Below are 27241 nucleotides of genomic sequence, written 5' to 3'. Positions count from 1 at the left end.
AACATAATTCTAGGCAACCTTCCAAAATGAATTTATTAAAGATTTTCAGTGCTTTAAAAGTTATTTGTAAATGTAATTGTCATTAATTGGTCAAGTCCTGTGATTAAGGGCCAATGTCCAAACCTTGTGTACTTTTGTTCTATGTGCGAGTAATTTTGTATATTTAGAAATAGTTATACTATACCTCCACCCCCCAACACACACAGAATTATATCTGTATCTGTATAGCATTTCTTTTCTCCCATTGGGCTAGTTAAATCCATAACCAGTTCAGCTTTCCCATATTTCTTTTAAGTGTGTTACCCTCCCACTCTCTAGATTTGTGCCTTGCTGCCAAAAATAATTGGAGAATTATTACTCATGATTATTTTATCTACTTGCTAGCCCCATCCCCAAAAGATTTTTTACATACACCCAATGGGATTAATTCAACTGCTTTTCGATGTAAAATCCATTTTTAATGGGGTATTTTAGTTCAGCAACTGAGTTCAATTACAATACCAAGCGGTACCATAATTACTGGCTGCTCGGTAATAAGCTAAATATATGCGTTATTTTCTGCGGTGCGTCCAGCTTTGCCTTTCCCTAACCAAATCACAGAAGCTCTCATTGACTCCATTCATTCAGTTCAGTAAATGGACACAAACACGTAAGCGCGTTTCCTTTAATAGCCGCGCCGTTTGATGACGTGAATGCTGTGCGCCCAAGTACGATGTACGCAGTCCACGTGTTGTTGAGTCGGAAGTGGTGGGAACGTGTGCCGGAGTGTACTCTGGGTAGTTTCAGAGTGCCGCATGCAGGAAGCCAAACGCAACTAAAGGTAAATGTAACTCATTGCTTAATTGAGGGTAGATACGATCTGTCATGGTCATTTTAAAACATGCATTTCATTTTATTTGTCCAGTCCAATGATCGTTGAGATGAAAAGTAAGGGTGTACGACTGCTATCCTGGGTTTTAAAATACTGTTCTCTAGCTCGGATCAAACAGATGTTGAGCCTGCATGGAGGGCTGGAGGTTATACTTCCCTGTGACGATATTCTTCCACTCTGTGCTTCACCCCTGATCATTACAGGTCACTAATTCATGTAACATTGATTTTAACATTATTATACATCCAGGCCCTCCAGTGCTATTTGGTCAGATAATATTTTGTCATCCATTGCCTGGATTTAGTATGGGGATCATGGAGTTATGTCATTGCTTATATACATAAGTGATGGGCACATGAAATGATTTTCAACTAATACTATGCTTACTATCAAAGTGTGTCAGGGGGTTGTTTAAAGTTGCAGTTCAGTTCATCTTCATGTAAGCAAATGTTTATGGCAGACAAATATGGGCACATTTATCAAAGTGACAGTGCAAAAACTGTTAAACTTCTGTGCATGATTTTGGAAGCCTCCCATAGGACTCAATGGCACTCTGCAGCTCCGACCTGGCCCAAGGAAAGTCTCCCATAGGGCTCAATGGCACTCTGCAGCTCCAACCTGGCCCAAGGAAAGTCTCCCATAGGGCTCAATGGCACTCTGCAGCTCCAACCTGGCCCAAGGAAAGTCTCCCATAGGACTCAATGGCACTCTGCAGCTCCAACCCGGCCCAAGGAAAGTCTCCCATAGGACTCAATGGCACTCTGCAGCTCCAACCCGGCCCAAGGAAAGTCTCCCATAGGGCTCAATGGCACTCTGCAGCTCCAACCCGGCCCAAGGAAAGTCTCCCATAGGGCTCAATGGCACTCTGCAGCTCCGACCTGGCCAAAGGAAAGCTACGATAACAAAGCTTTAATAAATTCCAAAACTTTCGTACTCGTTGCGACAAATATGATTTTGTCGTACAAATTGTCACAAAGAATGAAAAAGTTGCACAAATTAACAAGAAAATCGCAGAAAATACGCACCGTTCTAAAATTTTGAAAAAATATGAATTTTTAGTATTCAGACTCAATCGTACATTGATGAATGTGCCCCATAATGTAACTAAAATTTTTTATTATTCTGTTCGATTTCCATTTAAATAGTGTTACACTGATCACAGAGGTTTGACATGACTACTTAACTGTGTGCCCAGACTACCTGAGATTCAACAATCTTTTACCCGTTAAAGAAATCATTATTTGGTTGCTTGAATGCATGGCTAAACTGTATGATTTTTAACTGTTTAGGTGACTTCACCTAATGGAAAACTATACCCCCAAGCAATTAGGTCTCTATAAAAACATATTGCATAAACAAGCTCATATGTAAAACCCTGCTTCATCTGAATAAACCGTTTTCATAAAAATATACTTTTTTAGTAGTATGTGCTATTGGGTACTCCTAAATAGAAAATTGCCATTTCAAGAATTAAGGGCTGCCTCCTGGGATCATAAGATTCACAGTGCACACAAACAAGCCAAGGCACACATGTATTCAGTGGACAGTTCTGTCTTTTGCTTCCACACTACTTCTTGTTACAGTTGCATTATTTCTGGTCATGTGATCTCAGAGGGAGCACACAGCCCATCACTAAATGGTGAATCAAGGGAAAGGGCAATATTTACTGATAAGATTCTTTAATAGCCTACTTAGCATATTATAAACTATCTGTTGGTTAGGTATTCATTCTGGGGGGTATAGTTTTCCTTTTAACTTTGCACTATATATTCCCCCCACAATGCAGCAAATATAGATTCTAACTCTGTACTGCACCACTGTAGGATTAGTACATTAAATGAGCTTGCCCCTGCATAGCAAAATGCTACCTCGAAGATAGTATTCTTTGTCAAGCATGGTAATGCATGCATTTTGACATCTGTTGGTAGAAAACTAGGAGTTGTAGTCCAAACACATATGGAGATCTTCGGGTTACTTATTGTTTGGAAGAGTTTTGTCTTTATGTAGTTCAGTGACACAATCTCTATTTAACATTTATAAATACCCCATTTTGCTTATCAATTTGAAGCTGAAAAAGTTCCATGAGACATATAGGTATGAGATGCATTATCCAGAAACCTAATATCAGTAATCAGCATTATGTGGGAATGCCATTTCCAATAGTGTCCAATTTAACAAACAGTTCATCACTTCTCATTGATGGTAACGAGACTCGCATAAATATATGATGAGCACAATACAGTCCTTTTTTTATTTAACAGGCTGCTTATCCAAAAAAACCCCAAGTCTCAAATATCCCAAGTAGCACCTGTACATGTATTTGCATAATAATTTTAATAGTGTCCTATAGGTTATTGGTATGGGTAATTGTAAAGCCACCCTACTGACTGCTTAAAACTGACATATGTTTATTGTTTCATTACATTTGACTTTTATTGATGACTTAAAAATCACTGCTCCAACTATTCTTTCAATAAGGATGTCATTCCGAGGGAGAGGAGGCTTTAACAGAGGTGGAGGAGGAGGAAGAGGAGGTGGTGGTTTTGGAGGAAGAGGAGGTGGCCGTGGAGGTTATGGACAGGGTGGTGGAAGAGGTGGGTTTGGAAGAGGAGGCGGACGTGGAGGCTTCAACAGAGGAGGATATGACCAAGGTCCTCCTGAGAGTGTTGTTGGTAAATATATTTATATGTATATTTTTTTTTCCAAGTCTTTCGACTGCTCTGATTTCCTGCAAAGTTTTGCAATCATAATCATTTTTTTTCTACATCCTTCAGTCACTTTTGTAATTCTTCAAGTATATATCTCTTCTCCAAAGCAGTTTCTAGCTGAAAGCAAATGTCTGTAGTGTCCCCTATGCTGCTTCCACTCATATGCATGTATTTCTTTTTGTCTTGCAGAGGTTGGGGAATTTATGCATCCATGTGAAGATGATGTGGTGTGTAAATGCATTACACAGGAAAACAGAGTGCCTTATTTCAATGCTCCCATATACCTTGAGAATAAAGAACAGATTGGAAAAGTGGATGAGATATTTGGGCAGCTAAGAGACTTTGTATCCTTTACAGCAAATTATTTCCACGGTCAACATCACTTAACATTGGAACTTTTTTTTTTTTTTTTTTAATTTTAGCTGATACCTCATTAAAGGAGAAGGAAAGGCTAATAAATAGTTAATCAGGCATACCATCAGTTCTCTCAATAGTGCCCTTAAGTCTCCCCATATTTCTTTGGTTCAGATAATCAGAAGCCTCATAGGAAAAAAACCCCGCTGAACTCTGTAAAGAAAGGTCCCATAGTGCCTCGCTCCTGCACCGAGACCAAGACCTATGTACATGCTCAGTTAATAAGACTATGAGGAAGCTTCCTGCTGATTGGCTCAGATCACACATTCCTAAGGGGGGGGAGGGAGTTCTTAGCATTCTTGAGGGACGGGGGAGCAGGAGGGAGCTGTGCAGACTATGGCACAGGAAAACAAAGAAACAACAAATCCTGTTTCTTTTGAAAGAGGACTTATGCTGAGTGCTTATGGCTGTATTTACATGACCTTTCTAATAAGGCTTACTTAGTTTTTACCTTTCCTTCTCCTTTAAATCTACACGTGTATTTGCACAATATGTAGATTGGGCTCCATATGCTTCTGAAATATTTTTGATGTTATTTTTTTGTGTAAGAATTACTGGTTCTTACATTCTTATATTGTCTCCAGTAACTTTTATGAGTGCTTCCTTAATATTTTCAAAGTATTTTTCTATTAAACTCTCTGAAAACATGAAAGCATCTTCATTCAAGAAATTACAGAAGGTAAGCATTTCTCTGTGGTTGAACTATTTAATGTTTGTCTTTATAGTATGCCTCCCTTACACGCATGAAACGCTGTAGCCAAGTAAAGTGGAACTAAAGGAAAATGTGACCAATAAATTCGTATTCTAAGTGACCTATCAAAGGATTTTAATTAATTTGGTGTTAACATATCAATATTTTTGTTTTATATCTTCACCATTTAGTGATGCTGTGCATGCTTGTTTATAGAATCACTCACAGGAATGAGCAAAACAAAATGGTGGTTCTTAGAATAACAGGAAGAAGTATTGGAGTAAAAGATACACTTGTCCATTCTTTGGACCTATCCCTATCATTTATGTATGTCATTGGTTTGTGTGTTTGTATCATGGCTTTTACAAGCCAGAAGAAGAATTAACTGTACTTCCTAAAATGACAGCATTTCATTTTGTGATAAGCCAGTGGCACATATCATTAGAAACAAATATATACATATTTAAAATGACTTAAATGAGTGTTCTAAATTTTGGCCATGAGCCACCCTAAGCCCCACACCGTTTATAACCCATGTATCATACTTTTATGTCTTAGGGGAGTACCCCCCCCTGATGGCAGCCCTGCTTTGGTATAAACTCTATTTATTGCTTAGCAATTACATCATTTTTTCTTTTGATACTGTCTGTATAAGAAATACTACATGCTTGTCTTTGGCTCTCATTGCATGATTATGTATCATTTGCTGTTTATAATATAACTGTATTCTTCTTCAACAGTTTTACATTGACCCAGCAAAGTTGCTTCCACTGCAAAGGTTTCTACCTCGGCCTCCTGGTGAGAAAGGTCCTCCCAGAGGAGGTGGACGAGGTGGAGGGAGAGGTGGAGGACGTGGCAGAGGTGGTGGCAGAGGAGGTGGAGGTTAGTTTGCTTATTTTGGTGCTGCTACTTTGTTTTCTTCCAAAGTAATCTAAAGAGGAACATCAAAAAAATTAAAAGTGTGATTTTTGTTTAAAATCCCTTCTGTTATAAAGCCAATAGTGAGCTAGCAGTAGCTTGTTTTCTTAGGAGGTAGGACTTCCTTCTTGCCAGAAAAACTGCAGTTGTGTTTTATGAAAAAGCATCTAGCCATGTCTTTATGTCTTTATTGCTCACTGTAAAGGGTTTAAACATCCTTCATACATACGTGCTGGCCTTTGGATTGTGTAAATAATTATTACTTGGCATATTTTGATTTCTGAAAGGGGTTTGTTTTACTGCTTGCTCCATTCGAAGGAAACATGAATGAGTTATAACTAAATTCTTGGAATGTCTGCATTAGTGGTATTGTTGCTAAACTTCTGTAGTTCAGTTGCAGCTAGAATGCCCTAGCTTGAACATTCTACTGTATAGTAAGATGCAGTGGTGTAGAATATGGGAAAAATGCCAATTTAAATGCTTTATACATTGGTCAGGGGATGTAAAATTGAGGTTTTTAGTGTAATATATTGTCATATCTATATATTCTCATTGATAAATTTAAACCCCTTTAAAATCTGTATTTCTAGAAACCCAGTTCCCAATGCACCTGCATATAGATGCCTGCTGCTTCTATGTGTATATGATGTTTTTAGCGTGCTGGGATGATGCTTTGCTCTTCTCAATGGAACTTTTATAGTCCATCTGTTATTTCGTTTTGCTTTGATAATCATTTTTTATGTAATATATAGTAATCTGTATATTATTTAGGATTTATGGCTTCCCTTATTTTTCCATAGTTTACCTTTTAATTATGTTTTATTATAATGTAAACAGTGATATTCTGAGACCATTAGCCCATTGAATTATTTACTGATGATATGAATGAAAATACTTGAAATTTTGCACTTGACAATTCAGAGCAAAACAGACCTGATTAAAGCATCTGGGATACAAAGTCCTACTCTCCCACTTAATGATATAGTACCAGTACCAGCTGCATAAAAAATTGTATTTTTTTAAGTATTTGAAGGTTAAAACCTTGATTTAAAAAAAACAAAAAAACACCTTTTGTTAGTGGGTGGTTTTACAAGAAAACCCTTTTTCTGCTTCTTGATTGTGTATACTGTTATTTTATTTTCTGTCATTTATACAGTGCCAACACATTTCAGCAGTGCTTTACAGACATTATTTATCATTCTAATACTAATGTTAATTGTTTGCTTTCAGGTGGCTTCAGAGGTGGAAGAGGTGGTGGATTTGGTGGTGGAGGTGGTTTTCGAGGAAGCCGAGGTGGTGGATTTCGTGGTGGACGTGGCTTTCGAGGCAAGTTATGGCAGTTTTTTCTTAATTCCTGTCAGGATTTTGAGCTTTGTTGTAGCTTACATTTTTATGGGCGTTCCGGTGCAGTTTTTTATTAATTTCTCTTGTGATAAGATGCTGTCATTGCAAATGTGATTATAAGAAGGTTACTTTTTCAGTGGCAGTTTCTTGTCCTTGCATAACATAACTATCATGTTCAAATTATACTTGTAGACTTTTTTTTACCCTGGAATTAAATTCATTTTAATACCAAGACCATGGCTTTAGTATTCAATGTTTTGCATTTGTCACATGAAGACATTTTTTATAAGGTTATACTTTTGCTTAAAGGAAAAGGAAAGGCTAAGTCATTTGGGGGTGCCAAAATGTAAGGCACCCCCAAATGACTTTAGCCACTTACCTTGTACCCCGGGCTGGTGCCCCTGTTAGGAGAAAACCGTACCTGCAGCAAGCGCTTCTCCTGCTTCGCGCATGCGCAGTAGAATGAAAAGGCAAATTTTAACAAAAAAGTCGGCTTTTCACTCTACTGCGCATGCGCCGGCCCAGGGATTCCGCCACAGAAGAAACACGGAAGAAGGAAGCGCTTGCTGCAGGTACCCCCGGCTGGTGTGGTTTTCTCCTAACGGGCACCAGCCCGGGGTACAAGGTAAGCGCTTATAGTCACTTGGGGGTGCCTAATATTTTGGCACCCCCAAGTGACTTAGCCTTTCCTTCTCCTTTAAAGCTCTCCACTAGAATTGAAGGGAACCTTACTGCATATGATTTTATCTTTAATTTTTTGCTTTGTATTTATGTAAGTTTATTAGAGAAGCATATTTAAAACATAACCTGATAAACTGTTTCATTTTTTTCAGGAGGGCGTTAAATTGCTGTCAGTCCTTACATGCGTGGCCACCTGTTGATTTCCTATTTTTTGGAATAGAGTTGGAGTTAATGACCTTGTTATATTTTATTTTTGAAATGGGACTTGCTCTTCAGCATTGCCAGTAAAATGATCTGTACCGGAAAGATGACTCGGCAGCAATGTTTGAGATCCGCTTACCCAAGCAATCTTAATGCGAAGATTTGTAGACCAGAATATGTTTTTATGTCTGATTTTTATAACTTTAAATTCCCATTCTTATAACCATTGGACTGGGTAGGTATTATTCCCAACAAGTGCTGTATTATTGTGATTGTAACACCACACACAAGAACGTCTGGGATGGCATCATTTAGACCTTGCGCTGACACAAAGGTATCATCTCTCAAGGAGGATATGTGCGCTGATAATAAATCTGCATAGATGTGCTGGCATATGCCCAAATAAATGATGTTCAGCCCAATTTTCTGAAGTATTAGTATTTATTTATTATTCAAGAGGCGGGAATACATGCATTTACTAAAGCCTAGCTCCTGCACTTTAAAATTGATCAACATATTGACCAACTAATATCAGTGAATATAAGATAATTAATTAACAAAGATTTATAAAAAAAAATTTAAAATTTAACTGGCAATAAATGTAATGAATTGGTTATAATTGCAAAATTGTATGCTTTAATAGGTGAAGTGCCATAAAGCAAGTTTCTACAAACTTTAGCCAATGGATAGCACATCTCCATCCTGATTGACACATAGGGTTTATGCTACAATTTGAGGCTGCATATGTCTCAAGTAATTACATGGCTCCTTGCATCTTTGCTTAGTAATGGGATTTTAGTGCATGATTAGGCAACTCGTTGTATACATTTTATTTTATAGTTTAGATGTATTTAAAGTACCTAAAAATTAAATTTTTTTGAAAAAAATACCCAATTCAGTTACATAGCAAATGTTGGCCAAGATTAAATTAAATATAAATTTTAAATTAAATTAAACATTTTATGGCTTATCATGTGACTGTCAATAGGAAAAATCTGTAACTGAATAAGGAGATACAATCATTCACTTGAATCTACACCCTTCTATCACTACTTCAGAAACTGGATCAAGGATGATCATTCTTGTGAAAGATAAAATCTTTATTTTGGCTCTTGTATTTCATATTATGGTGTGCGCATAATAAGAATTTGGGATGGAATGTGTCAAGATGTAACCAGGGCAAAGCCACATTTCCCCACTCGCTCTGAAGCTTTGGTATGCTTAAACAATGCTGGTCTTCGATATTAGTGACAGTTGGGCAAAGTAAATTCCAGATTTGCTAAAACACGCCTGTTGGCAGTTATTCTCAGGTGTAGTGGGGATTGCTTATCAGTGCCATTACTAAGGTGTTGCTCAGTTTTTACAGGGCCTTGCAAATGTTTTCAGACTCTTGGCCATTCCCTCGTTTTACTATACAAACAATCATTTTATTTCAGAGCACTGGAACTGGAATTTAGTTTTTAATATAACATTGTTTTATTTCTGGTGAAAAATTCCCCACACTTGTTTAGACCCAACTTTTACTTCAATAATAGCAAAATACAGATATATGATCCATTATCCCGAATCATGGAAAGGCCATCTCCCATAGACTCCATTTTACCCAATAATTCACATTTTTAAAAATAATTTCCTTTTTCTCTGTAATAATGAAACAGTACCTTGTACTTGATCCCAACAATGATATACTGTAATTAATCCTTATTGGAGGAAAAACAATCCTATTGGGTTTATTTAATGTTTAAAGGATTTTTAGTAGACTTAAGGTACAAAGATCTACATTACAGAAAGACCGCGTATTTGATAAAACCCTGCTTCTAAACGTTCTGGATATCAGGGCCTCTACAACAAATGGGCCCGTTTGCACATCGCCACAAACTTATGCACATCATGCGTACTACTACAACTCATTACAGTCTCTCCGAGTTGTGGATCATTTTTATTAAGTGGGATGTAGGTGTCGCCTTTCCCACTCAGTTACCTAGACATCATTCAGAAGCAAATGTTAGGAAGTGAGAGGAGGTGCAAGATACAATTTTATTATTGTTACTTTTTATAACTTATTTTTCTGTTCAGTTCCTTTCCCATCCTATCCATAAATCAGTCTGTCATTCCACTTCCTGGTTGATAAGGTAATTTTGACTCAAGCAACCAAATAGCTGCTGAAATTCCAAACTGGAGAGCTGCTTAACAAAACTGGAACTAAAAAAAGTACAAATGATAAAAAAAAAATTGAGAATTTTCCTACAATGCCCCAGACAAACATCCTTTGTACACTTTTTTCCAGGTTATAATAAAATTAGCCTTTTATGTCTGTGCTCATGTTTTTCCTATTTTACCATAAATTAAGATAAAATTAAGCCTCAAAATATATTTAATATTTTATAATTATTTAATTTATAATTATAAAACCAGGGTTGGACTGCCCTTGGAAAAAGCCCAGTGGGACCCTCTGCATCTGACCCTCTGCCAGCCCAGGATCTGTGGGGGGAGGAGGGGCGGAGTGGTGGTACATTGCAATTGTGATGGTATGCGATAATGAGAAGTTGGTTGGGGAAGGGTGCATGACAGGGGGCCTCAGCAACTGGGGTGGGGGCCCCCATACTCCAGTCCAACACTGTTTCATACAAAGCAACCAAACAGCGGGAGAATAGAAAGGCAAATCATTTTAAAACTCTACTGAGACCAGTTGTAGAGTAACAGTAAGATTATGAGACTATTTAAATAATGTTCACTTAAACATGACATTTAAAGTCCAGGATTCCTTCCAATTCAACGTGAATATGTTTGTTTGTAAGGAACCGTACATACCGGTAGTTATTTCCATGAACCCCTGGAAAGCGCTAATATTTTGTAATGTATAGAGTGCATTTTTATCAGGGCTTTAGTGGATAAAGAAATACTTTTGGGGGAAACCGTAAGCATTTGAGCCAAAGAAGATAAAATAGTAATCTAACGGCTAAGGCAGGGACTGTTCTGTAATGAGGGCATGTGATTTTGTTAATCTCTAGGAAAGCTATGAATGAAGCCCTCATGAATGGCAGAACCTCTGAGCTGCCCTTTGTTTGGCTATAACAAGTTGTGCTGGGTGCAGAACTGTAGCTAAAATCCTTTAAGATGTGCACCAAACTGAATTCCTGTTCACTGTCCGTGAAATAATGAGGAGCACTCAGTAGGCAGTCATTGTATTGATGAACTTGAAGTTTGCAATGGAGACACTGGCGGAGGTTTCTACATTGCTGCCTGCTGGAACTGGAACAGTAAATATTTCTGATGCTTCCTCAGAAGTCCATTCTGTTTTTTCCCAGAGTGAGCACAACATAGTCGCAGCCTATCTAATCACAGCAGGTATGATTTGTGTTTCCCAACTGTGCCATTTAGGTTGTTGATATGTCCCTGCAGATTGTTGGGATTGTGGGGAGATTGTTGGGAGACCATTTGCAGCAACAGAGCACTTGCTATTGTCTCCAAGATTAAACGATAAAAATGTTTGCATTAATATGCTTATTGTATTGGTGACTACCTCCCAACAGTCAGTTCAAACATTTTTTGCCTTAAAGTGTAATTTATGAATTTATGAGCACACATGCCAAGTTGTACCAGTGCATATACCAATCACAAGCAATTTGCAGTTAGCCAGTATCTGATTGGTTGCACTAGTATATTACAATTTAGCACCAGTGTTACTGAATTTGCCCTTACATTTGCTCAGAACAAACTGATGAAACAAAATGTTCTAAAGTCACTTCATATTGTAAATAATGGCAATCCTAGTGCTTATTTACAATTGCTCAGCTGTGCTGCAAGCATAGCAAGTCCTTTTAATATATGGCACATTATCACAGAAACATGTGCCTTTGATCTTTAGATTTAGTATAATATAGTGAGTCCTTCTGAGACAATTTGCGGTTGGTCTTTATTTTTTATTATTTGTCATTTTATAATATTTAGGTTTTTATTCAGCAACTCCCCAGTTTGCAATTTTAATAGCTATATGGTTGCTAGGATCCAAATTACCCTAGCAACTAAGAAACAGTAGTATGAATAGGAGTAAAACTGATAAGTAATAAAAACTGATAATAACAATGAAATTGCAGCATGAAGAGCAATATTTTTTTGGCTGCTGGGATCAGTGACGACCCTTTTTGAAAGCTGGAAAGAGTCAGCAAATAATTCAAAATGACTCAAAATAAAGACCATTTAAAAAGATGCTAAGAATAGGCCATTCTATAACATACTTAAGGTTAACCTAAAGTTGAACCACCCCTTTAGGGCTCTGGCACACAGGGAGACTAGTTGCCCGCAACAAATTTCCCTCAAGGCAACTTCCACGTATGCCATCCCACCGGCGATTTACATTTTCGCCGGTTGGATGGCATTTCGGGGAGATTAGTCACCCGCGACAAGGGAGATTTGTTGCGGGCGACAAATCTCCCCGTGTACCAGAGCCCTTAAGGACAGTAGAGGGCACAGAACTATCCATATGTTTATCCCTTGATGCCATTGTAAGTTACCTATGCTCAGTTAATAATACAGTGGAACCCGATTGTACAGTTTTAGGAGATATGAAGAAATGGTGTAAAAATCAGGGCTATTTGTTTAACATTTAAACTTTAAGCACTCAAGCACAATAGGCATGGGATTATTTTTTTACAACTTTTGCTATGTTAATTCAAGGATAATGCGGTAAAGCAGGGATTTGTAATCTCTGGCACAGCTTTTGCAAGAACATTCTTTTGTCAGATAAACAGAGTTTTGGTTAGTTTTTATGTCCATGGCTATCTCTAGAAAGTCCTATTTTAGGGCCTTGGGAAAACAGGAGGCACACAAGGGAAGAGGGTTTATGGGTGATCTGCGACTTTGCCTGTGTCACAGGTCATCTGCAACTTACTGTATGTGTGTTATGTGTGTTATGTGTGTTATGTGTGTGTGGGGAGGGGTCTGAAAAAAATTTCCATCAAAAAGTTCCACCCAATGCCATGCTGAATGTATCATACACATATACTGAGTTTATATGCTAATCTGTAATGCAGCATGTGAGTTCAAGATTTTATTTTAATATATTTTAAATGTGTGCTACACACACCGAAATACAGCATGTTGTGTTAACAATACAGTTAAATGCAAATGTACTAAAAATGCAGATTTAAATGCTTATAATGCTTTGATTTGAGCCCATAAATCTAAAACGTGCATCTTAAACCCACATTAAAGCCATGAAATGCAATGGCCTTAAAATTAAAAGCTTTTATTCCCTAAAATAGAAATTTCTTGTGTAAAAAGAACTGCTCACTAATATTTTGGAATTGGCGGGACTGAAAAGAAAAATGTAGGAATGAGTGCAGTGAGTTTAATTATAATTGACAGCTCTGACAGGGCACATAATTCTATCACTGATAGTGCTCTGATATAAAATCTCTTGGACACACTCTCTGATTTTTGTAGGTTCTTTAGCTGTAATGTTGAGCACTCATTGCTCCTAGCCGGATTATTTTCTTGCTCATAACATTACAACTGCTACAAGAGACACCCATTTTGCAGGATAATGTGAAGGGGAAGACCAGTATGAGTGGCAGGCACATTGGTGCCTCTGGTAGCAGCCTTTATGGTATGAGGAAGGATAAAATCTGGTTGAATCCGTTTTTTTTTGCACTCTTTTCTCCAGCTGGTGCCATTGTGGTTATAGGTGTCAGGGTCTTGGTACTTATTAAGAAATGTGGAAAGTATATAAAAATCAGTTAAAGGGATTATTACCTTTAAATAGAATTTTAGTATGATGTAGAGAGTGCTATTCTGAGACAATTTGCAATCGGTCTTTACTTTTTATTATTTTTGGTTTTTGAATTATTTAGCATTTTGTTTTTCTGCTATTCAGCTCTTCAATTTGCTCTTCAGCTCTTCAGTTTGGTCACTAGGGCCAAATTACCATAGCAACCAGGCAGTGGTTTGAATGAGAAACTGGAGGATGAATAAGAGAAGGCCTAAATAGAATGATAAGTAATAAAACGTAACAATAACATTGTTGACATTGAACAATCATTTTTAGGTGCTGGGGCCAGTGACCCCCATTTGAAAGCTCATAAGGCAAATAATTAAAAAACAATAAAAAATAAAAACTGAAGACCAGTTGAAAAGATGCTGAGAATTAGCCATACTATAACATAATAAAAGTTGACTTAAAGGTAAACTACCTCTTTAGCAAAAAGTAAACCACCACATTCCTTCATATTATATTTGCTTCATTCATTTGTCAAATGGCAATAGAGATGAGTATGTAATTATTCTGCTCTTGTTTTGACTTCCATTGCCTCCATGAACATGTTAATTGTTCGGCTCTAGTGTTGCTATTGTCTCTGGATGTCTGGCTGCAAATTACTTTAGGACCTCCCATAGCCCTCATCCTGTGTTTTATACTCCTTACAAGCAACCAGCCACAGGGGGTGTGTCCTAGTGACCAAGAGGGCAAGGTTGGAACAGCTGAAGATGACCTTTCTATAGGCTTAGAATTAGCAGAAAAAAAACTTCTTATGTTTGCTTATAGCCTGTAGCACTTGAGAAATGGTGGGACAAAACCACAAGTCTGTTCAGCTTCTTGTCTGTTATAGCAAAACTACACAGGATATTTTGACCAGATTTTGCGGGTCTGCAAAATCTTGTCATGCAACACCACACAAACAGCATGATATTTGCTAGGATCCATCAAAATCTGATTCCCACAGTTTAAGATCTAAACCACACAGATTTTTATCTGATGTTTAGGGGTCGGACTTTATCTGACCCACAAAATCCTTTCATGCAACAGCAGCAGATTTTGTGGGATCCTACCAAATCCGATGCTCCCTGCTGTAATGAAAGAACAGATAAAGTTGGATGGTGGGTTTTGTTCATGCATCTACATCCAACATTCTTTGTTAAAATGTGGAGCTAAAAACATACATTATAACATTATAGATGTGTTTTTCCTTCAGGTGTAATAAGCATTTTAAGCAACATTATAGTTCTGGGAATCTTTGTTAAGTACAAGGAACTCCGTACAGCAACCAATGCAATCATTATCAATCTGGCATTCACTGATATTGGTGTCAGCGGAATTGGTTATCCAATGTCTGCGGCATCTGATCTTCACGGAAGCTGGAAATTTGGATATGTAGGGTGTCAGGTATGTTTGATTCTTTGTTATATCATTATGAACTAGATCTGTATTGGAATCGCTAAACCCTGACACAGAGCCACACGCTGTATTTATAAAGATTACAGTTGAACAACACGCATTTTGCTCCCTTTGCTGTAAGTGCCTTAAATGGTATCTGCCTGTCAGTGCAAACTAATGACAGGTATTACCCCAAACACAAGTACATTTTTGCACTGAAATCCACCCTATGACACAATTACAGACATGCTATGTAAGCATTTACCCATTTCACTATTGGTTGATGCCTGGGATCGAATCAGCACACTCATGAAAAAGAGATGGAGAGTCTGCCTTAAGCAATAATGTCAGTTAGGCTGATGCACAGTGTGCTAGTTAAACATACATTTAGGGCAATGATATGGATACAATTGCTTCTACGCAACCATTCTCAGAACACAAATGTGTATTTTTCTTCCTTATTCTGTAGATTTATGCTGGGCTCAATATCTTTTTTGGTATGGCAAGTATAGGATTGCTGACAGTTGTTGCCATTGACCGCTATCTGACCATCTGCAGACCAGATATAGGTATGTTATTATTATTATTAACATGTATTTATAAAGCGCCAACATATTCCACAGCGCTGTACAATAAGTGGGTTTACATTAGACATACAGAGTAACATATAAAGCAATCAATAACCGATACAAGAGGTGAAGAGGGCCCTGCCCAAAAGAGCTTACAATCTACAGGGAGAAAGGGTTGAGACACAAGGTGTGGGAATGGGCATGACCAGAGTTGTGAGAGGTGTGACACAGGGTATTGCTAAACTAGATTAGGGTAAGCTTCTCTAAATAAATGTGTTTTTGGAGATCTCTTGAAGGCAGAGAGATTGGGAGAAAGTCTGATAGTTTGTGGGAGCGAATTCCAGAGAAGGTTAGGTTTTTATATCTTTTTTTTCTGAATATGTTTAAATCAAGGCTAAATATCTTCTTAAATCAAGTTCTGTGGATGCCTGTAATAGAAAGATTTCATGATCCTTATATGTAGGCCCTGCATTTAAAGGCAATAATCACTGATATTTTTATTCCCACCATATGCCCTCTCCACTAATGGGAAGCAACCAATTACTATTTCTATAAACTGCAGGAGCATGCACACTGACTCATGGGGAAGAAGGGGGTGCAGATGAGTGCTCCCTAGCGCATCAATACCTTGGCCCGGCACTGTTTGCACTGGGTTTAAATGTAAACTGGGCATGTTTAACTGTATGGCAAATGGATGTTAACATAATAAGTATGTAAATTTAATATGGGGCACAGCATATGGCAGAGAAAAACTCAATTTGAGTTTGAGGTTAAGGAACAGCAACACAAAAAATGAGCGTTTAAAGTAATTATTTTTTTTAATCAAATTGTTGATTTTAAAAACCCAACATACTGTTCTTCAACTTCAGCTTATTCTTCCGCTTCTTCACTCACTTCACCCATTGACTTTCAATGGGAAAATTTAATTTGCTGCCACTTATACAGCTTTGAGGCTACACTCCCCAAACTTGAATCACATAGGGGGTTGGATGCCCAAAAGTGAGTGGAGCTACAAATAGCCAATCAGATTTTACCTTTTGAATTTAAATGTGGAAACTCAACCAGTGTTAACGCCAGGGTCCCTGAACGCTTCACAATTAGTCATTAGGGGACTGCAGCTTTAGGTCTGGAAAAGTGGGCGGGACCACCAACAGCCAATCAGGTTTCACCTACTGAATTTTATTGGTTTGATGCCAAGGTTTCCAAACTTTGCACAGTCAGTCACTGGGTGACTATATATTCAAGGTTAGAAAATGTGGGTGGAGCCACCAACAGCCAATCAAATTTTTTAAATTGATTTCAGTGGGGAAATTTCAACTGCTGCCATTCTCACATGTTTAATGTCAAGGTCCCAGTTTGCCACTGGGTGACTATGTTTCAAGTTTAGAAAAGTGGGTGGAGCTACAACAGCCAATCACCTATAGACTTTCATTGGTTTATATTTAAACTGCTGCCATTCCTTAAATATTAATTAGCTAGTCACAAGGTGACTTTTCAAGGTTAGAAAAAGTGGGTGGAGCCAACAACAGATTTTACCTATTGACTTTCAATATGGAAATTCAACCTGCTGCCATTCTCACAGTATTAATATCAGGGTCCCCAAACTCTTTACAGTTTTCACTAGTGGACTGCAGTTTTAGGTTTAAAAAAGTGGGCGGATCCACCAACAGCCAGTCAGAGGTCACCTATTAAATTTTTTTGGTTAAAAGTTAAAATGCTGCCATCCTCATACTATTTACACCAGGAACCCAAACTTTGCAGAGTTGGAGGTCTATTTATCATGCTGTGTAAAAAGTGGAGTAAAACATTACCGGTGATGTTGCTCATAGCAGCCAATCAGATGTTTTGCTTTGGTTGTCTACCTGTTGAAATCTAATTGCTGATTGGTTGCCCTGGGTAACATCACGGTAATGCTTCCCTCCACTTTTTACACAGCCTGATAAATATACCCCTTAGTCACTGGGTGACAATAATTCAAGGTTTGAAAAAAGTGGGTGGAGCCATCAACTGCCAATTAGATTTATCTCATTGATTGTAATTGGGAAATTTAAACTGCTGCCATTCCGGATAACAAACTGTATTGGTATGTTTTGTAAGCAATTGCTATGATGCTCTGATCAAAATGTTAATGTTAATTAAGAAAATAAAATGTGAAAATGTGTTTTTAAGGAAGACAGTTGAAATTGCGTGATCAGTTTTCATATTTACATATATATATATATATATATATATATATATATATATATATATATATATATATATATTGTGCTAAAAGGCTTGCATTCTGGAAACACTGGGTGGATTGTGGCACAGACGTGCAATAGTATGCATTTTCACACTATAATCCACTTCATGACAGGCTGATCCAGTGCCCCAAGTGCATACGTTTGCAATTATCTATACTGAACCTCATTTGGCAGCTTGCTGCATAGTTCTCCAAATTCTTAAACTTGCTCTGCACAGTGGGAACACCCTGCATGGAGCCTTTGCACAATTTAGTGTAATCAGCAAAATCAGATAGTACTTATAATGACACCCTCATGGCCATTAACTATGTAATTTGGATATGTCTTATTCTGAAGTTCTGTCAAGAAATAAAAACTCACAGCATCTTTAATTAATTCTCCATCAGCCTTGCGTGTTGCTATTTTGTTCACCGAATGCCCCCTAATGGCTTAATCCAGCAGAGCTGCATTTTGAATATATTGGTGGATGTACTCTACCCAGTGTTACCTGTATAGGAATTTGAAGTCTAATTTATGAAATTGTCGCCCTTTCTTTCTTGAGGGGGACACCAAAAAAATGAATGTGTCCCAACCTGTCCTTTATACACCAGGAAGACTCATATCATTCACATGTGCTTTCCACTGTGTACATTCTGTATGGAAATCCATATGAATTATTGTTCACTACAGCCTTAGAAAAATAATTTGGATAAGCATTGACTGAGTCAGTTCTAAAATCTGAAGTAGAAGGGATGTTTTAAAGTTTAAAATTGTATTTGTGAGTTTTACCAACACGTGGTTCTTACTTTATGCTTACTGGCAGTGCCGTTGGCTTTTGCAGAAATCTGGGAGATTTAGTTTAAGATAAAGGATTATAGCATTCTATCCTATTACCAAGAGCATTTTCTTTCCCATGACCCCTCTAAGTTTGGGACTGAAGCTAAAATTCCATCTATGCATCAGAAGACTTGCCTTCTGAAAATGTTTTCTTTATTATACATTTTATGTAAGTGTATACCACATAACGTGATTTCTGACTGACAGTGTTGTCTTGCCTGCCTGTTTTTCATATCCTTCTACAAGCCTACAAGACTGGTTTAAGGCTGATTTTAGTGGGGCAGAGGTGGCAAAATAGATTGTTGACTGCAATTTGGCAAATGTATAAGCATTTTTTATATTTATGAAATATTATGCTGTTATACAGGTTTAATAATATGAATGGTGATAAACAAACCTCAGGAAGACATATGGACTTGTGCAAAGTCATGGGATCCCACTATATAACTATATTTGGCGTATTAGTCATTTGCCTAATTCTTTTTAAATAACAGGGAGAAGAATATCAGGCCGTCATTACACAGCAATGATCCTTGCTGCATGGATAAATGCTGTCTTCTGGTCTGTGATGCCTGTTGTAGGCTGGTCAAGCTATGCCCCTGATCCTACTGGAGCCACTTGTACCATTAACTGGAGGAAAAATGATGTGTAAGAAATAAGGGCTAAACATCCAGAAATTAATTTACAAATGACTTCTTATTTAACACTTACAGTTTTATACAAGCAATATAATTCAGTCCTGTTACAGATATTACACACAGAATAATTACAGTCAGGCAAACAGCAACTCCAGTCCACTCCTTGTGTACCTTCGGACTCCTCACCAACAGCCTCCAGCACCAATCTCTCAAGGGCCTCTCCACATATTCCCCTACAAGGGCAGAAACCACTAGTACCAGCCTTGCTAGGTGATTTACATGTGGGGCTCTGGACACCATCCACAGGTCTCTTGCCACAAGCATTTCACAGACATTTACCCTGATTCTTTCATTAAAGGCTCTGACAAGTGCCCCAGTCTGCCATTTGCTGTCCTTAATATCTCATAAGCTTCCCTATTATGGCTATAAGCTATTGCAGTGCTTGTATACTGATTCTGGCACCCCAGACCCCCTAGTTGTTTCCCTTGTGACCAAATTGTTCCCCACTGACACCTGCGCCCACCAGGAGTTTTTCTGGCATCCTGGTGGGTCAGTCCGACACTGTGTTTAATTGGGGAAAATGTATTCCTTACTTGCATTATCAGTGCAGGGATGCACTGCTGAATTGTCTGCTGAATTGTTACTATCTGTATGTCACTGGAGAAAGGTGACTCAAAGGTTGCCTTGTAATTCCATACAAAGTTAGAATAACACTTTTTTCCTTTGTTTTTATAATTTCAATATATTTGGTTTATAGTACAGTATAGAACTGTTCTCTTTTGCCTTACCTGCAGGTCTTTTGTCTCCTACACAATGAGTGTGGTTGCTGTGAACTTTGTTGTGCCTCTCATGGTGATGTTTTACTGTTATTATAATGTATCCCGCACAATGAAAGGTTATGGCAGCAGGAGCAGCCTTGGGGGTATCAATGCTGATTGGTCAGATCAAACTGATGTAACAAAGGTAAGAAAAACCTAAAAGAAATGTACAGAAATGTACATAAGTAGACTGTACTAAAATGGGTTATACAAATAGTAACAGATAACAAGATATCACAGAGCTGCTTCATCATCTTTAATGTATTACTCAGGGATTTTCCTTAACAAGTAGATACCTGGCAATGCCCATTGACTATAAAGACACTTCTGGTGTGCAATAGCTCTCAGAGGTTCAGTGTTAATAATGATATACATATTCAGTATTTTACTTGTTTCTTACTTATGATATAGGCAGCTGTTTCTTCTGAGGATGTATAAACATATCTTTATTTACTTGCTAATCAGACATGTTTGAAATGAGTAAGGATTTAATGCACAGTTTCTGTCTTAATGTCACATAACTGACTGTGAATTATTATGCTTGTAATTTATTTTGTACTATTTTATACAATGGTTTATTAATATTAAATGCCCTACTTTGCTTCTTACTCTTTCAGATGTCTTTGGTGATGATTGTCATGTTTCTGGTGGCTTGGTCCCCATATAGCATTGTGTGCTTATGGTCATCCTTTGGAGATCCAAGAAAAATCCCTCCTGCAATGGCTATTATTGCCCCTCTATTTGCCAAGTCGTCCACTTTCTACAATCCTTGCATTTATGTTATTGCCAATAAAAAGTAAGGTTGTCTTTATAAGAGGCCTTAAGCCAATGTGTGCTGTGTGTGGTGCTGTGGATATTCACCAGCAGAGGTGTTTATTGTATTAGCCAAGCCCCCTTGCTGTCAAAGAGATAGAGACTTTGGAAGGGAGGGTGGAAGCTCGTGTACCTGCATTTTCCCCTACACAGCTTTCCCTATATTTGTTGGTCATTGATGTTAAAGGAACAGTAACATCAAAAAATTCAAGTGTATAAAAGAAATTCCAATATAATGTACTATTGTCCTGCACTGGTACAACTGGTGTGTTTGCTACAGAAACCCTACTATACTTTATATAAACACCCTGCTGTGTACCCATGGGGGTAGCCATTTAAAGGAGAAAAGGCACAGGTTACAAAGCAGATAACAGATAAACTCTGTATAATACAATAGTGTTTTATCTGTAATCTGCTATGTAACCTGTGCCTTTTCTCCAGCTTGAATGGCTGCCCCCATGGCTACACAGCAGAACATTTAAATAAACTATAGTAGTGTTACTGTAGCAAACACACCAGTTTTACCAGTGCAGGGCAACAGTACATTATATTTCATTTACTTTAAAAAGTTTTCATTTTTTTGGTGTTACTGTTCCTTTAAGCTTTGGTAAAGCTGCATGGGGATTGGCTAGGCTGGAGGGGGAGTTCAAACTTCACCCCTCCAATCCCTGTGCAGCTTTACCAGGACTAAAACTTCAGTGACAAAGGCATGGTAATGAAGGTTGTGTAGGGGATAGAACATGCAGGCACCAGTGCTCCCACCCTCTCTTCCCAAGTCTGCAGCTCAGTGACAGCAGTGGGGCCTGGCTAATTTAATCTCAGTAGGTTTCCTTTCTCTCTAAGTACCACCTTCGCCACTCATTTGCCGATTTTAGCTTGTTTTCTCCTCTCCCTATATGTCTCTCTCATCCAACCACCAAGTGTCAGTTTCTGCCTTTTTTCATGATTCCATTTGTCATTTTCGTTGTGTGTCACTCATTGCCCAGAGCTGTCCTTGTGTTCATGGGGGGGGGGGGCGCACTGATAAAAGTTGTGTGTTTGCTTGTTTGCTACAGAAACACTACTATAGCTGGAAAAAAGTGGAAATAGCACAGGTTACATAGCACATAACAGATAAGCTCTGTAGCATACAATGGTGTACAATCTGTTATCTGCTATTTGACCTTTTCTCCTTTAAATGGCTGCCCCCATGGCTACAGAGCAGCTTTGTTTATATAAACTTTAGTAGTCTTTCTGAGGCAAACACACAACTGCACAACAGTGCAGGGCAACAGTACATTATATTGTACACTTTTGTTTTTTGGTGGTACTGTTCCTTTAATGTAAATCTACTCAGAGTGCATTTTTGTGGCTGCTCCGACAGTTATCTCTTGGGTTGCCTACACTCTCACTCAAACAGAGAGTTGTTGAGCTGAAAGCCTGATATTAGTCTAAAAGTGCTAATTGCCCAGAAACCACTAATAAAAAGGAAAGTGTTAAGAAAGTCACTCTGAATAAGTACATACATTTTCTGTTTCTGTTTAGATCCTGTTAAATTTAATAAGGTTGTGCTTACCCTTAACAAAACTGAGCTGTTATGTTGATCTCAAGGGTTCCAGCCTCCAGCTCATTTACTCAATGGGCAGTGACTCTTAGGAGCAAGATACTTCATGCCTATATATAAATAGGCATTTAATAACTTTCAAACATATTTGTCTTTTATATTAGACATAATAGTAAATGTACTGTAATCTATCTCCTTTGGATAAGCAAATGAAATTAATATAATTAAACATATTGATAAAATTGCATGTATGTTTAATGAACAAAGAGTAATCTGCAATGCCGGAGAATTACCTACACTTGTGTTATAGATGTTTTTTGCTGCAGCATAAATATTGTTTCCCTATTTCTAGGTTCAGAAGAGCCATACTGTCCATGGTTCAGTGCAAATCACGGCAGGAAGTAACTCTGGATAACCATTTCCCAATGAACGTCTCTCAAAGCACCCTGACCACATGAGATAAGGCTGGGAACCAGTCACATAATCAAGATGCCAGTAAAAGATGAAAAGCAGTAACATGGGAAATAGAAAAGGACACGTATCATCATCATTACACCTTATTTTAAGGTTAATATTAAGAATTCAGGGACAGTTTTAAAGGCCAATGCCACATGAACAGCTCAGAGTAACCTTGCCCAAAAACTGCATATTAACTGGTCCACTACACACACAGCATTTGTATGCTCCCCCTGTTATTGAATCATTTGGAACACTTACATAAATTCCACTGAAATGTCATCATTTTACAACAATACTAAGTTTTTTAAGCATTATTCATTAAAGGATTTGAAAAATATGCCAGTGTGCCTTTCTCTGTCAAGGACAAATTTTTTAACTCCATGCTGGAGGCATGGGAAAAGGGGCATTGTGAATAAAAATAAATGAGCTGTAACCTATTGCAAATTTGTACCAGATCTAAATGTTGTAGAAATACTGATCCCTTGACTGAACAAGATGGTTCAAGTTTCACAGTGCAGGGTCTTTTTTGGACTTCATACATTTATTATAGAAAATCACAAATATTATATAACTACTACCAAAAGGATATTTAAAGTGGTTGGGCCTGAGTACAGTGGTGCCTGCTGCATCAGAAGTGGTTCCTAGCTCAGACCAATGTTGGTAGCAATTCTAGCCATTTGAACTGACTGGCAAATAAATGGATCTGTGACTGTTTGTTTAATGAGTATTTATACCAAGCAGATCATTGGATGAGAAGATTTTCCAAAATGTCTGATAACAAGATGTATAACTGTTATAATTACAACTGCATAAAAGAACATATATACATTATATTTATTTTTCTTTTTAGCCAGTGAAAGAATAGGACCATGAAGGGACCCTAGTGTCAGACATATGTTTAGGCCCCCTTTTCTCCACCCCAAACACATTAATTGCCCAGAGGGTCCCCTAAAACTTATGGGTCCCAGTACTAATCTTAGGCTTACTGTTATCTAAATGCGTAATTTAAAAACATATTTGTAGCCAGCAGTTAGGTGAATTGGTTCATAATTTTTGTATGTATGAGAGGGAACACAAACACTGGTTTGTGTACACAAAGAAGCAGAAATTAATATCTCCAGAGTGAGAGCTGTGATTTTATTGGCAATTCTAACTCTCTGCAATGAACAAAATAAATTCCAAGCACGGGACAGGAATTCTTTGTTTTTAAGGTTTACTTTCCTGCTATTTTTCCTCAGTAGAAAAACAGGGATGAGACCAGCTAGTACAAATATTCATGGTATGTTCCAGCTAAGGGAGAGGATGAGATATCATTGATGTGATAAATAGTAGCGCACCATACATGCTTGGTCTTACTTACTATGCAACTACATCTCTAAAGTTTGTGATGGACCCCCAACAATCACACGTACTGTATTGTATTTTATTGTGAATTATTATCCCTTATTTACATTGTTCTGACATATTACAAAGTTTCTGTGGTGTATAAGTTTTTGAACAAACCTTGCCAATGTTACTACATTCCTCTGCAATATTTATTACTGGTGGGGTGGCAATAGCAGAAGCAAGAAGAAACGTGACATCTATAGTATATAAAAGCAGTGGGGGTTTTCTTTTTAAAAGAACAGTGTATTTTCAACAAACAAAGGGAATTTAGCCGAAAATGATTGTGAGTGGATAAAGACAAATTTTGGACAGAACTCATCATGGGCTGTGTAGGATTTTGACATAAAATCAGATGGTAATGCATAATAGTTATATATCATTCACATCATCCCCTGCTTTGATTGAGCTTGCAAACTAATTTCCTTGATTTCATAATAGCATCAATTAAATTTTATAGGGGTACAATGAACCTCTCTATTCCTATTTCTTTTTGCAGTAGTGGGAGGCAAACCACACATGCAGGGGTTGAATGTAGCCACTACTTATATAACATAACATATGACTCAGCTGTAACATTAACACAGCCTCAAAATACAATGTTTAATTATCTGTAGGGGCCCTTATACAGTTGCTGCAACTAAGTTGTCATTGGGGTTGTCCCAGTAAGAAGCACAGTGGGAATTATAAGGTTGAATGTCTTGCAAGTTATATTTGTCTAAACCAGACTTCTGCCTCTTTAAGCAAGGAATAGATTTTCAGCATAGCTTACTCTTACAGACTAAGGTCCCAGAGTATTGCATAAAACTATATTTGGAAATTATATTTGTGTGTTATAGTTTAGTTAACTAGTTGCTGCTGCAGGGAGTTGTGGTCAATGTTTCAAAACATGCACAGTTGCACTTGTGTTTTGATGAAAATCATGATTTGTCATGATAATGTCATGGGAAAGATCCCCTCGTTTGGTGACCTCGCAAATTGAGAAGATATTTCCCCTGAATTGGTTTGAAGGACCTGAATCAGCAGCTTAAATCCTGCTGTGTATGGCCATCTTTAGATATACTACTGTAAGTAAAACACACACACGTACTTTGCCAGGCACACACATACCAGCAGCGTTCTGGTGCTGCTGATGTCTAAGGAAGCAGCCTAGAAACATCCAAGAAGCCACCCAAGCTACTCTTAATAGAATCTGCCATCACATAATCACTGGGCAAGGCATTCCACAACTTCACTGCCCTTACTGAAGAACAATTTTCACTACTTCAAATAAAATTTAATTTCCTCAATCTTAAGGGATGGCCTCTGGGTCTAAAAGTTTTTTCTATATAAAAAAGATCTACTGCTGTCTGTCTGTACTGTCCTCTAATGTACTTGCTAAGGGTTATTATGGCCTCTTCTCTATAGAAAACAACCCATACCTTGACATTAGTGATGAGCGAATCTGTCCCGTTTCACTTCGCCGAAAAATTTGTGAATGTTTCAAAAGATTTGCGCAATGTTGAAAAATTTGCGAAACAGAAAAAATGTTGTGCGTCAAAAAATTTTGCACGACAATATGTTTGACGAGTGACAATTCTTTTGCTGAGAGACGATTCTTTTTGGCACGAGACAATTCTTTTGATGAAAGATTCTTTTAGACTTGGGAGCCAATTGTTTTGATGAGAGAGACAATTCTTTTGCTGAGAGACAACTCTTTTTGACACAAGAGACAATTCTTTTGATGAGAGAGACAATTCTTTTGACGCGCAACAATTCTTTTGATGAGCGAAACAATTCTTTTTGACACGCAACAATTTTTTGGGCGCATGGTGAATTTTGGAGCCCGTTTTGAGAAAAAAATTCACCAATGGCGAAATGCGGAAATTTGCCGCGAATCCATGCCTGCTGGATTTTTTCGCCCATCACTACTTGACATTCTCCTAGCTTGATTATCCCAATCATTACTTTAGTTCCATGTCTCTACACCCTTTCTAGGTCTTTAGTATCCTTATTAAAGACCAGAACCCTGAATACTCAAGGTGAGTCTCTACCAGGAATCTATAGAAAGGTAAAATTATCTGTTTACCTAGAGTTGCAAAATCTGCTATCCACAAAAATCCCCAAATACTTCTAAACTCTGAAGGCCACCAACCAGGGTTCCATCAGTAATCATGGGGCCCCATACAACCAAGTTAGCATGACCCTCCTCCAAGTGGGCCCAAATTATAAGACCACCAGTCACCTTGGGATATGGGTCCTGATAACAAGTGAAAAGGGGCCCTAATGGAAAAAAAATGTAGCTTGCATGCATGACCACACCCCGGTCCAACCTGGCTACTCCCCAATTATGCCAAAACTCAACCCACTTCTGCAGAAGCCTTGTACAAATCACTCTTTTTCCATCTTGAATGCCCATGAATGCTGTACCCCTGTACCCCCTGATGGAAGCCCACAAGGTTAAAGAGGAAGAAAAGTCGTTAATCTGCCCCTACAAAGGTCTTGCTCCGAAACGGCACCACCCACACTCCTGAAAACTGCCCTGCTCTCATTAACCTCACAGTAAAAAGAGTACTGCAGCAGGGTTGCCAGCCGCTATGTCCCTACCTGCCTGTTTGCAGTGCTTTAGTAAATGAAACTTAGTTATAAGTTCAACTATTACCAAAACCCATTTATTTATTTAGCACCATTATATTTCTAAATGCTGTACAATACATGGTTGTATGCATTGAACATACAGAAATACAACAGATAACCGATACCAAAGGGATAAAAAAGATTGCAGTCAAAGGATAAATTCTCATAAAAGCCTTGGTCTGTTAAAAATATCGTTGCATAAAAGCAGCAAGTTAAGGTATTACAGAGTGGTTAATTCCTTGGAATCTTCTCACAAGCTGTAGCACTACCCAACAATTGTTATGTCAATGCTGAACAATGGCATTGCTAGATTATGGCCACTGCACTCAGCTGCTAACTTTGTTAATTATAGCAATATGTTT

General features: G+C 38.0%; 2 protein-coding genes across 2 annotated transcripts; both read left to right on the top strand.

The window, feature by feature from the left end:
- The first annotated feature begins 759 nt into the window (after nt 1-759).
- Nucleotides 760-8252, top strand: gar1 (GAR1 homolog, ribonucleoprotein). The gene is made up of 7 exons (NM_001011252.1): nt 760-820; nt 3350-3543; nt 3769-3923; nt 4613-4672; nt 5425-5566; nt 6833-6928; nt 7780-8252. The coding sequence occupies exons 2-7, from the start codon at nt 3351-3353 to the stop codon at nt 7788-7790; spliced, it is 657 nt and encodes a 218-aa protein (NP_001011252.1). The 5' UTR covers nt 760-820; nt 3350; the 3' UTR covers nt 7791-8252.
- A 2633-nt stretch (nt 8253-10885) lies between these two features.
- rrh (retinal pigment epithelium-derived rhodopsin homolog) lies at nt 10886-23217 on the top strand. Its single transcript, XM_002934242.5, has 7 exons — nt 10886-11176; nt 14797-14987; nt 15448-15547; nt 19104-19257; nt 20042-20210; nt 20683-20861; nt 22774-23217. The coding sequence occupies exons 1-7, from the start codon at nt 11020-11022 to the stop codon at nt 22877-22879; spliced, it is 1056 nt and encodes a 351-aa protein (XP_002934288.2). The 5' UTR covers nt 10886-11019; the 3' UTR covers nt 22880-23217.
- The last annotated feature ends 4024 nt before the right edge of the window (nt 23218-27241 follow it).

The sequence above is a fragment of the Xenopus tropicalis genome, chromosome 1 (genome assembly GCF_000004195.4).
Source record: "Xenopus tropicalis strain Nigerian chromosome 1, UCB_Xtro_10.0, whole genome shotgun sequence".
Classification (NCBI taxonomy): Eukaryota; Metazoa; Chordata; class Amphibia; order Anura; family Pipidae; genus Xenopus; species Xenopus tropicalis.
This window is presented reverse-complemented; position numbering and strand designations above follow the sequence as displayed.